Source organism: Balaenoptera physalus, assembly GCF_965194825.1.
Source record: "Balaenoptera physalus genome assembly, chromosome: 3".
In the NCBI taxonomy this organism is placed as follows: domain Eukaryota; kingdom Metazoa; phylum Chordata; class Mammalia; order Artiodactyla; family Balaenopteridae; genus Balaenoptera; species Balaenoptera physalus.
Window position 1 is genome coordinate 99,619,521 of NC_138890.1, and position 12,419 is coordinate 99,631,939.

General features: G+C 42.7%; 1 protein-coding gene across 10 annotated transcripts in view; it reads right to left on the bottom strand.

The window, feature by feature from the left end:
- Nucleotides 1-10,734, bottom strand: part of CAST (calpastatin) — a 117,000-nt gene extending 106,266 nt beyond the window's left edge. For 4 of the 10 annotated variants that reach the window (XM_082458096.1, XM_082458098.1, XM_082458095.1 and 1 more), the window contains exons 1-2: nucleotides 9,764-9,919; nucleotides 248-310 (exon numbers count right to left, since the gene is read on the bottom strand). In XM_082458096.1, coding sequence (XP_082314222.1) covers nucleotides 248-310; nucleotides 9,764-9,793 — 93 coding nt within the window. In that variant the 5' untranslated portion in view covers nucleotides 9,794-9,919. Of the gene's footprint in view, nucleotides 1-247; nucleotides 311-9,763; nucleotides 9,920-10,430 lie in introns of those variants that run through there. The other 6 variants (XM_082458097.1, XM_082458092.1, XM_082458087.1 and 3 more) reach the window with 5 other exon arrangements.
- Nucleotides 10,735-12,419: the final 1,685 nt, after the last annotated feature.

A 12,419-nucleotide genomic window follows, 5' to 3' on the forward strand; every position in this document is an offset into this window, starting at 1 on the left:
CTACAGGGAAAACACCCTAAATAACTGAGTTCTATTCCGAAATGGAAACTACTTCCTCTCCAAGGAACACTTTATTTTTTAAATTTATTTTTAATGATTTCCACTTATAGTGTTGAATCAAATCTTAGTTAAAATTAAATTTGCCAATATTCCAGTAGGAGATATTTGCTACCACATTATTTACTTCAAGACAGAATTCACAATTTAAAAACTAGAGAAAATGAAAACCAAGTATTGTGGAAATTACCTCATCTGATCCTCTCTTTTCTCCTGACTTTGAAGGCGATCCACTGGTTTTTCCATCGGCATGCTATAAAAGTATTTAAAAAGATAATGTTTAATAGAGGGAGGTGACACAAGATAATATAATAGTGACTTTAATCCCAAAAGGCTAAATATATAGACTGTAAAAACAAGGACCCCTTTCATCTTCCTCCTGAGAACTGTTGATAATTCTACACCGACGTAGGTGGCCTTCAAAAATTAAGGGAAGCTACAGACATTCATTTGGGATGTAGAAAATCAGTCTGTAATTAACCAGACATAGATCTGATGGTGATGCTAAGGTGGCATCTCGTCCCCTACAAACTGTCTCATGGAATTTTAAAGCCCAAATTGCCAGCATAAGAGACACCTGGTTCCTCATGGAGATGAGCTGTCTGAGGACCATGCGGAGCCTAAGCCATTACTTAAGCCTCAGTTCAGCGTGAGCTCAAGGGAGGGCCACCCCTTATCAACCGTCACTTTCGGTGGCTCTTGGAAATTCTCTGGAGTTCTTTCTGTCTGAGTGTTTACCAACACAGAAAGATAAACCCTGCATTGGAAAGACCATACCTGCAACTTTCATTAACTATGGCTTTAGCATTTCATTATGTTCTGAAACAGAATTATTTTTCTCACTAGAACACTGGTGATGAAAGGAAGTATTTTTACGTGGTACATGAAAGCTTCAAGTAGCTTACATGTTCATTTGTTTTGATAAGATAAAAGAAGCCATGAAGATTATTGAATATTTTTGAGAAATGAAAAAAAATTGTATGTTCCTGAAAAGGGGGGACAAAGAATTATTTCATTTCTTGCGCATGTGGGACGTGCAAGAAAGTGGGGAAAGGAACCTAAATATAAGAAAATAAAAAGCTCACCATTGGGTTCGACCCCAACCACCTTTAGTTAAATCGAAACATAAAATCCCATTATGTTCTCTAGAGCTGAATCACAACCTGAATATGTAGGTCGTTTAAGTTATTCGAATTAAAAAGAATGGCAATAACAGTAATAGTAATAATTTTTATAGTTCTTTATTATTTACAAGGCTCTTTCATATACACTTTTATCTGATACAAAAAAAGAGGCTCATGTGATTTCATGGATTAAGAAAACTAAGAATAAAAGTCATGTGTTGTGCTTTTAGTAAGGACATACACCTAGTAAATAAGAAAAGTTTGCAGAGCAGGTTTTCTGACTTCAAATCTATTGTTTGTCACTATACTATGATAAATGAAATAAGATAATATTCCCTTTGATCATATCAACAGATATTTTTGTAAAAAAAAAAAAGAAAAAGGCCAAGCAATATTAGACATGTGGGTGAAATCTTTCAGTAGTTCTTTGCATAAAAAACTAGAAAGAAATCACTTTCATGAATGGAAAATTCTTCCCCAAACAAAAGCCTCTCATGGATTAGTGGGTAGACCCCACAGAAAAGCAGGCAGACTACAGCAGCTTGGTGAATGAAGCTCTCTGCAGGGCTTGTTTTACCCAGATGTCCTAGTCAAGAGTTTGTCCACAGTTGAGAGCAATCGGTATTGAGTAATTAATGGATCTTGAAAAAACAGGAGGCATTTAAAAGCCCACATATATATATCAGAGCTAGATGGTAATTGATAAGTTTTAGAATAATTGGTAAGCAAAAGATTCTTAAAGGCTAGACTAGGGGGAAGAATTATTCAACATTTGGAGAGAGAATTGGAGAGGGATGGGTCTACAATGACGCAGATTTACCCCATCTGTCTCCTTCCAGAACTGTTAAATTTAGAACTGTGATATCACATTCATTTCTTATCACCAATTCTAGACCTTTTTCAGATTAGATATAGGGAATACCTAATAACAACAATATCCACTGAGCATACTGTTTTGAGTGCCTCATTTACTTGTAGGAAGTATGATTATTCCATTTTACAAATGAGAAAACTTAAAAAGGCAACTGGCTCTCGTCTAGAGCAAGGTTCCATGCTCTCCGCAAGGTCCCACTCCGCTTCCTGCTGGTCGGCAAACATACATTATGATTTATTACCCTAAAGTAAACATGCAGACAGCCTTTTCTCTCTAAAATACAGGTAGATAGATGTTTTACTTAAAAACATTTATAAAGTTGTTTCCCGGTGGTGTTTCAAAATTGCAGTCCTCCAGGTTAACCAACATCATCAGTTATTTGCTTCCACTGAAATGCTCAAAATCCCTCACAATTCTGCAGTTTCCAAATAATAGTTTGAGAGTGATATATATATATATAGCAAATGCTTTTTAAAATGTTGAGATATAATGACAACTTATAAAAATTATGTATTATAAGAATTGGTATTTTGTAATTTCAAAAGACATATCTGCTCTCAATAGAGTACGCATAATGACATAATGACATAAAAATCACATAATGAAAGGGCAACATTTTTTAGGAACTGTATGGACCATATTTTCCCAGTTTTTTTAACCTGGCTTTTTTATTATAAAAAATTTCTAAGATACAGAAAAGTAGAAAGAATAATACAATGAATGTCAATAGTCCCATCACTTAGATTCAACAACTATTAACTATTGTTGCCGTATATTGCCATATCTGCTTATATTATGAACAAAGATCTATCTATATTTGTATATGTACCTGCGTTTGAAAGTAAATTGCAGATATCCTGAAACTTTACCCCTAAACATGTCATCAAGCATCTCCTTAATTTGAGGGCTTTTTCCTACATAACTACAATACATCATCACTCCAACAAAACTCTAACAGAATTAATAAGAATCACCTAATACCATTCAATATCCAGTAAATAGCAACTTTATAAATGAATCATTGCCCTGACCATTTCTTGGGGCTTATTCAATATTCAGCAGTCTATTAATGATATAAAATCAGTTATAGCTTTTCACTGAGAGAAATTCAAAGTGACTGATTTTTAAATTCATGGAATAACTGAGTACTTTCCACATACTTTCCATTCTGCTGGCGAAATGAAATGTTTGGGAATGATATACGTCAAATTTGATCCAGCTTAGGAACCTGCAGCAAGTCTTTCAAAGAGTGAAGACAGAAAACTTTGTCTACTACTACTACACATAGCTGGTGGGTTGGGAAGAGGTGAGAGAAACATGGAGAAGGGAAGGAGTGATAGGTTGGGAACTGAACCACAAACCTGAAAAATTTGGGAAGGACTTTTCTGTAAGAGGGGAAAGAAACTAACATGTTCTAAGCATCTCCTTTGTGCTAAGCCCAGCACTGGGCATTTCCCCTATGTGGTCTCCTTTACTGCCACAGCAACTCTAGGGACAGCTCGTTTTATGGATAAAGAAATAAGAATCTGAAAGGTGAGATCCTCCTCAGTCACACTACGTATCAGGATTATAGTCTGTGGGCCACAGACCAGGCTAGTTAAAAGCTAGCTAAAAACTTTTGATGCCCATCAAGAAAGTCTCAATCCAATGCTCTAAAAGGGAAAACAACCCCCCAAATCAACAAAACCTTCCTATTCTAAAACTGGTTTGTTTTTATAAAAGTAATCAGACACACAACACTTATAAGTTTCATCCTGTATTAGAAGCTGGAGAGGAGGCAAAGACAGGAAGTGCAGGATGCCAGCCCTAAGGCAGGAAACATTTCATTGGGAGGATAAGGTCCCAGAAGACGGGAAACACTGGAGCTAAGATGAAGACAGACGAAGGAATGGAGTGACAGGAGTTCAGAGGCAGGGAAAATATCAGATAAAGTTTTTCTATCTTGCCTCAAAAAGGAATAATTTTCCAAACTGTCTCCACCTCCTGGCATCACTACATATTTGGTAAGTACAGCTGTCCTTTGTCCTCGTTCTAGAAGATAGCATTAATATGCATAAAATTTTCTGCCATAGCAAACTCATAAACCTGTCAGGAAATCAGCAGGAGCAAGGAGCAGGAAAGCTTGGAGCTGTGCTCTCACCCAGCTAAGGATTTGTGCCAGCGCCAGTCTTCGACTCTGGAGCATTTGGGGCACCCTCCCCATCGTTACCCAGATACACCCCGCTACATGCACAGACAAGGGTATACGTCACAGGCTAAGATAAAAATCAAACTTCTACACATATTAAAAAAGAAAGAAGACAGACAAAAAATGAGCTTCTGCAAGTCCAAGCTCAGCTGTGAAAGAGCACCAAAAGCTAGTGTGCTTCTGAAATGCCTCTGCTTAATTTTTTTTAAAAAAGGTACTGAGTTTCTTTTAGGGGGTGACAAAAACATTGTAAAATTAAATCGAGGTGATGCTTGGACCACCCTGCGAATATACTAAAAAATACTTAGTTGTATGTTTTAATGGATAAATTATGAATTTTGTCTGAATAAAGCTGTTTAAGAAAACAGGAAAGGTTATTTGAAAACAGCTTGAAGATTTTCCTTCTGCAACTTGGAGAATGCCAGTTGAGGTCAATATTTGTGTGTCCAGTGATAGCTGTGGCAAAATCACGAAGCAATGAAATCTTGGTGCCCTCTGGACTCTAGTGCACACAGCTCAGCTCCCTCACTGCTCCACCGCTGCACACAGAGACAAAGGCTTGTCAGGGAGGGGGGGTGTGGGTTGCTTCCTAAGGATCAGAAAGCCTTCATTTAGCTATGGGTCTAATCTTTCAGTGCGGGTCACAAGCGCCCAGAGCACTTTTGGAAACACTCAAACCAGAGTCCAGGGATTTAGATTTAGTTTGTCCAGGGGGAGCCTGGGCACAGATATATTTTCCTAAACTTCCCCAGCTGATTCTAATATGCAGCTAGGATTGGAAACCACTGTTTGGAGAGGAGATCTGTGGGCACCACAACAGGAAGTGGAGGTTTCTGCTCCTCCAATCACCCCACTGAGTCGGCACCCATGGGAGCTTCCCCAGGTCAGGCAGGCCAGGGCAGCTCAGGGCCTCCTGGGTAAACCGATTGCTCAGTGCAGGAACCCACTGCCCTGTGTCCAACCCAACATTTCCTGATTAGCCCTATTAATGGCACACCATGCCTTCACATTGCATATTAGTCTCTAGTTTCTTAGTAAAGCAAACAAATTAGCACTTCATTGTATACGCTCCTGCTTACTGATTATTTCATAAATGTATATTTTGCCTTTTCAGCCAGATGGTAAATTTTTTTAAATATTTATTTATTTTGTTGAGCTGGGTCTTAGTTGTGGCAGGTGGGCTCCTTAGTTGCAGCTCGCCAGCTCCTTAGTTGCGGTAGGCGGGCTCCTTAGTTGTGGCATGCGAACTCTTAGCTACGGCATGCATGTGGGATCTAGTTCCCTGATGAGGGATCAAACCTGGGCCCCCTGCATTGGGAGCATGGAGTCTTAACCACTGCGCCACCAGGGAAGTCCCCAGATGGTAAACTATATTATTTTTTTTTCTAGTCCTATGGTGGGGATGTGACAAATAATTCATAATTGAATGACTGCACTTCCACAAACCTCTAAAAGTTCCCTGCGAAGTACATTCGTTCTTTTCAGGTTAGTAAACAAGATAAAAGATTTTAAAAGTTGAAAAAAATAGCTTGAAAAATTAAGAGACAATGTGCAAATTGGTATTTCCTGCAAAATCCCTTAAAATCTATTTTTGTATGTATTCTGCTTTCTGAAACAAGACTGTTCAGCAAACAAACAGAAGACCCAAGATATAAAGCTGATTTTGCTTTAAGACAGTCTCCCTGGTGTAGATGTGGACCCGTTTGCCCTCAGGTGGATTCCTTGCCCTGTCCCTGGTCAGCTGGTGTAGCAGGGATGTGCACTGGCTCCCTCCAGTAGGGTCTCCTGCAGGACGGGCCAGCAGTGGTTTCAGCTTCTGCAGGGTGATCCTGCTTCTTCCTCTTTCTTTCCAGTCTAGGAATGGTAGCAGCTTCCCGAGCTTTCTAATCTCTGCTTTGCCTCATCCACCCCAGTTGGCTTCCCAGCCTCTCTGTTACCTGGGTAACCAACTCCCTGCATTCCATTCCCTGACAAGCTCTAATAAGACAGAAGGAGTGTGGGTCTGAAAGGCTATGTGACCTTCAGCAAATAATTTAAACTTTCCGTTTTCTCCTTGTAAAATGGAGGTAATGGTGTCTACCCCAGGGGCTGGCTTACTTATGAAACAAGCTGATATTAATGAGGAGCCTGGCCCATTGCCTCGTTCATTTTAAGAATACAATAAAAGTTATTCCACTCCCTTCTTTTTCTCTGGCATCAATCTGATTGTGGTTAATTATGATACAATAAAATGAATATGAGAAGTAAGCAAACGTTTAAGTTTTCATTTTCTAAGGTGGTAAATAATACAGCAGAGAATTTAGTTTTTTACTTTTCATAAGTACAGAGGAACCAGATTCATCTGATAAGTGTATGTTTAGTACTTTGCCCATTTCATGACACTGTATTATATTAGTCTCATATTTCCATATTACAAATAAGGAAACAAAGTACACAGGGAATAGATAATTCATTTTTCAAACAACATATACCAAGCTGGTCACAGGGATAACATTTAATGTGCAATTCCCATGCTATAAGATACTTCGTAAGGGTGTGGTGCATGTGTGTGTGCATATGTGTCCAGTGGCACATAAGAGCTCATTTACTAAAAAAATAATCAGTGAGTAGCCACTGTGGGCTAGGTGTTGTGGGGAGAATAATTATTTTAAAAAAGTAAGTAAGTGTGATGCATTATATCTTTCTTCTTCTCTAAAAACATTTGTTATCAAACCATAGAAATATAGGATAACCTTCTTTGGGCTTCTCATAAAAGAAGACACATATTAAGGATTAACTGCCTAACTATAATTCTGAAATCCCCATATTTCACCTGAACTCCATACACTTTTCTCTAATATTTCAACATTCTGGTGGATATGGCCAGGTGGCAGGGTAAGGGCACACCCTCTTTTTGTCCAGTTTTCAGAAGTAGCATTGACTACCTTTCTGCCATGTTTAGCTTAGGGGGTCCACCTGCAGTAAGGCTTTTTGAACTTCCTCTAAGTCAAAGATGATGCCATGAGAATTTCAATAGTTACTTTGCTGCTTTTATAGCAGTCATTAGGATGTGGTTGTGATTTTTATCTAAGAGAAATGCAAGAAAAAACCAGAAACGTACTGTCAGCACTATTTTTGTGTCCACGGCACCCAGTACAAAATGTGACACATAGTAGGTGGACAATAAGCACCTGTGAACACCTTTGGCCTTTACCGAATCATTTTTGTGTTCTATAAGTTCTCCACAGTCAGAATGAAGTCCATACATTTTAGGAAAACTCTAACCACAGACCCTTTTTCTTCTTGGGTTAAATGACTCTCCCATCTGAGGAGGCACTTACATAAAAGGTACTCATTGGATGGAGTTATTTTACATTTTTGTTAACTGAAAGACACTTGATTTTTTTCCCTTTATGGTAGCTGTAAAGCTTTCTGGGTAAGTTTTTATGAGATAACTTGAAGAACAGAGCTTTAGAATCACATTAATAGGATTTCAATCCTTAAAACAATTTAAAGAGAGGATTCTGGGACGATGGTGAAGTAGGAGGCACCAGGAATCCATCTTCCCATCTAGACGAAAATCTCCCTGGCAGAATCTGTGTGATATAACTATTTTGAAATTCTGGAGTCTATCAAAGACTTGCAACTTCCAGGGGAAGGTTTAAATGGTAAGTTTTGGTTAATTTCCATCAATTTCAGCTCAGCTCAGCAGCAGCTGCCCATTTCCCATCCCCATCTCACAGCAAGCAGTTGTGCATTAGAGCATGCAGCTTGGAACCAGAAAGGCAAAAAGGACTCTGTCCTCCAAATACTGGGGATCTGTATTCTGATCACTGATTGCTCATGCCCAGGGAAAGTGCAGGATCAGAAAAGACCTGAGAAGCTCCTAAGTGTACACTTTTGGCTGAACCTCAGCACAAAAAACAGCCTATGACAATCAAAAACAAAACAAAGCAAAACAAGACAGCAAACCCTGGGGAAGGAGAAGAATTTGATTCCCAAAGCTTTCATATTATTAGATTCAAATGTCCAGTTTTAAACCTAAAAACTCACAAGGCATGCAAAGAAGCAGAGAATTATTGCCCATTCAATGGGGAAAACAAACAAACAAACAAACAAACAAACAGAAACTGTCCTTGAGAAAGAGCAGATGGCAGATATACTAGATAAAAACTTTAAAACAACTGTCTGCAGGGCAGAAGTTGAGACACAGATGTAGAGAACAAATGATGTATGGACACCAAGGGGGGAAAGCCCCGGGGGGGGGGGGGGTGTGTGTGGCAATGGTGGTGTGATGAATTGGGCGATTGGGATTGACATGTATACACTGATGTGTATAAAATTGATGACTAATAAGAACCTGCTGTATAAAAAAATAAATCAAATTCAAAAAAAAAAAGGTATATGGGTATGGTACTTTGATTCATGAATGTAAATAGTCTTCACCAACCCTTATGTGGTACCTATTATCACCCACATTTTATAGATGTGGAAACAGGTTCAAAAAGGTTGACTCATTGCCCTTTGAGAACAAGAACTCTGTCTTGTTTTCCACTTCGAGGCTAGTACTGGGTCTGCCACTTAGTAGGTGCTCAGTGAATGGCCATTGGCTGAAAAGGGACATTTTACTGATTCCAGCACAACGTTTCTCTCTAAATACTGTCTGATTACAACATGACGTTTCTCTCTAAATACTGTCTTATTACAACACCCTTGCTTTTCCCAATACCACATGCCGAGAGAGAGGTGTACTTTAACTATTTTTTTAAGTTCTCACCATAAATCAATGGGATATAAATATTTTTATTCTTTCTGTCAACAAAATTTGTGTATTTTTTTTGGAAAGCATCGTAATGTTAAATCACGCTTCCTGGTTCAAAACATTACAAGTACCAGCTTGACTGGCTATCACACCTAATTGGTTGGACAAGCATTCAATGCACTAAACAAACGGAACATCTCTGTCCGTCATCCAAGTAATAAAGTACAGAGCAGTGGGCTCTCTCTCTCTCGCTGTCTCTCTCTCCCTCTTTCTCTCTCATTCTCAACAAGGGTCTTGATCTCGGTTGCTTCTACTCCTTTGAGTTTTGGATTTTCTCCTTGCCCCCAATCCTGGCTGCCTCTTCTTTGCGCTGGAGAATGCACGTCCAACAACATGCCTCTAAAAGTTTTGGGATTTACTTATGACTTAAAAACAAATACTAGATCTGAGCTCTTTCGATCTGAGTCTGAGTTCATCCAGGAATCCGCGTCCAAGGGCGGAATTCCTCCAGCAACAATTCGGTTCCATTCAACTCGTGAGCGTGAGCTGAGTCTGGTGCGTCTGCTCACACCGACTTGCACGTCGGAGCTCGCTCGCACATACCACCGCAGGGTGAGTCTCAGCCTCTCCCGGAGCCTAAACTGAAGGTCTGAGAGGACGTCGCACCTGGTCCCCACCCTTTCCCCGCCAAACCCTGCACAATAACCTCGCCTGCACGCCCAGAAAGGCAAAGCCCATTCCGTTTCCGGTCCTGCCCAGGCACGATCGCTCCAGTTTACCGTCATGTACCACCAGCTTGCGAATGCCATGGCGACAACCAATTTGTTCTGAGTCGCGCGGCGGAGAACCCGGAGAGGACACGGGGTGCAGCGCAGCAGGGGCCGGGCTCGCACTCCACCTGCCCCAGACCTGGCTGGCGCTGAGCTTTTCAAGCCCCACAGCTGTCAGCGGGGGCGGCACCTGGGCGGGGCCTACATCGGCCCTGCCCCGCCGGGTTGACCCCGCCCCGCCCAATTTGGCGCAAGGCTGGTTAGGGAAGAAGTGTTATTTCTCCAGGCAGCCACGCCCTGCAGCCCGGACTTTACGCGGAAGACCCGACTTTTAGTTGAACTACCCCACCCAGTTCGGGGTCCCGAATGAAATGTATTCCCCTTTTATCCTCAACCGCTTTTCACCCCAGTCTCATCAATCAACTTTTCCCAACGCAGGCCAACTCCAATCTGGCTTGCGCCGTGCCCAATACACTTGGCCCAGGCCCGGCAGCACCCAGCCACCTCCAGTCACCTGCCCAGAGGCGGGTTCTGAGTCCCAAGCCCTTCTCAGGCTCGGGAGGGGGCGCACGGGGCAGCAGGCCAGGCGGGCTACCCCCAAGGAGGCGGCCCACGGCTCCGGGGCCGGGGTCCTCCCTGCGCTCAGCCCTGCGGCTCCGGCGCAAGTGCCACTCACCTCCTGGGTGTGGCGGGCCGCCGCAGCGCGCCGGGGCCGCGGGGAGGCGGCGGGCTTCTGGCCCGGTTGGGACATGGCGAGGCCGCGGGGAACGCTGCCTCAGGGAGGGCGCAGCGGAGACTGGAAGGGAGGCCCGGGCGGGGAGCGCTGGGAGCGAGGGAGGGAGGGAGTGGAGGGGCTGGCGGGCGCGCCCCGTGAGGCAGCTTTTCCGACCCAGCCCCGAACCCGCTCAGGGGTTACCCCACTGGGCCCTCCCCTTCCTGCCCGCCGCTGGCTGCGCCCGGGCAGTAGCGGTCCGGGGCTCCCGGCCTGCAACTTAACACCCTCGGCCCCGAATCTTCTCGCAGTGATGCCCCCACCTCCACCCTAGGACTGCTGGGTTCCCCGTGGGTCACAGAGAAGCGGGGCTGGAGGTCGCGGGGTTCCTCCTTCGACTTGCCCAGACTTGGCTTGCAGTTGTGCAACGGGAGAGCGGGACCCGGGCGTGGCCCGTCTACGCCTCAATACCCCACCCTAAGAATTTCAAGAATTAGACACCTTTTCTGCAATCTGCCCTGGTTTAGCTAGGAGAAGAATTTACCAACTGAAATCGGGCCCAAGCCTGGACCGTCTGGATTAGGAAGCGTATTACAAAACCACATTGGGGTGTGTGTGTGTGTGTGTGTGTGCGTGCGTGCGTGCGTGTGCCGCGCGCGCGCCTGTGTATGCTTTATGTCATTTTACTTTGGGGGGAAATTTTGAAAGTTTAATGATGTTTTATGTGGAGGAAGCCTTAGGTTCCAATCGAAACCAAAGAACAGTCCCAAGTTTAAACCCCTATAGGCTTTCTGGAGACTGCCGAATTTTGTTTTGGAGGGTGGATTGCTTTTGTCTTTGGCTCATTTTAAACAGCACTTCCTGGTTTGGGGCTGTGAAATGTAACAAGCCTGAAGCGAAATATAACAAGCCTGACTAGAAAACGCTCCTCTGCAGCGATTGTCTGCCTGTAGTTGCTGCCGGTTTGGGCTCAGATCTGACAGAAGAAAACTTGTTACCCTGCAGTGGCATTGACAGTTTGGGACTCAAGGTCACTGCTGTCTTCCATGTTGTGTTTTAGACCGTTGGAAAGAGAGGGGGCAGGTTGTAAGGAAAGATTGGTCAATGGTGCATGGCATTTGGCAGAATCGAATTCTTGTTTCCTTCTCCCTTCTCATTTTTAGGGGTTCTGAATTCTGTTTATTCAAGGGATTGGCTAGCCTCATTCCTAATGGGGGCAGCAGGGAGGAATGATTTAAACTCAATTCCTCTTAAAGGGTTCCACTTACGATCTATGTATCTGATATTTCCAACAAACAGGCGGTAGGACAGGAATTTATACGTAGAAATGAATCAACTTGGATATGGGGCCTATGATTGTCCATTCAAGAAAAATTGATTGGTGGCCTCAATTACATTTATAATTAGGGAAAATATGTCATAAGCATGAAAAATGCTTTTATAATTGTGACCAAACACCTACAGTAATTTAAGCAAACACAGAACTAAAGGGGTGAGATAATAGCCCCACCTCCAGGCCCAGGAACTGGAAGCATCTATCTCAGGATCCTAGGGGGCCTAGATTCAGGATCCCCGAGTACATTATTCTGACTCTGGAAGAACTGTTCCCATTAAAGTTTGAGGTATTTTCTAACAGAGTATTTAAAATTGAACTTAAACCAGTTAGTTTTATGTTTTGAAAGGCTTCCATGTAAAGCACAGTGAAAGGAACTATAGAGAGAGCAATATAAAGGTTAAAATACATATTTCCTGCCCTCCAGGAACTTAGAGTTTAGCTGAAGTCATATGGCATTTGTAACACATGATCATTTGGGTGGCACTGAAAGACATACAGTGTGTGAATAAGTACAAATGTGCTTTGGGAATTTGGGGTTCTGTGGGTTTGGGGGATTATAGGAAGGGAAAGGAGGCTTGAAAGGGCTGGCTGGCTGGTGGGATGTGGTCAGAAGAAGA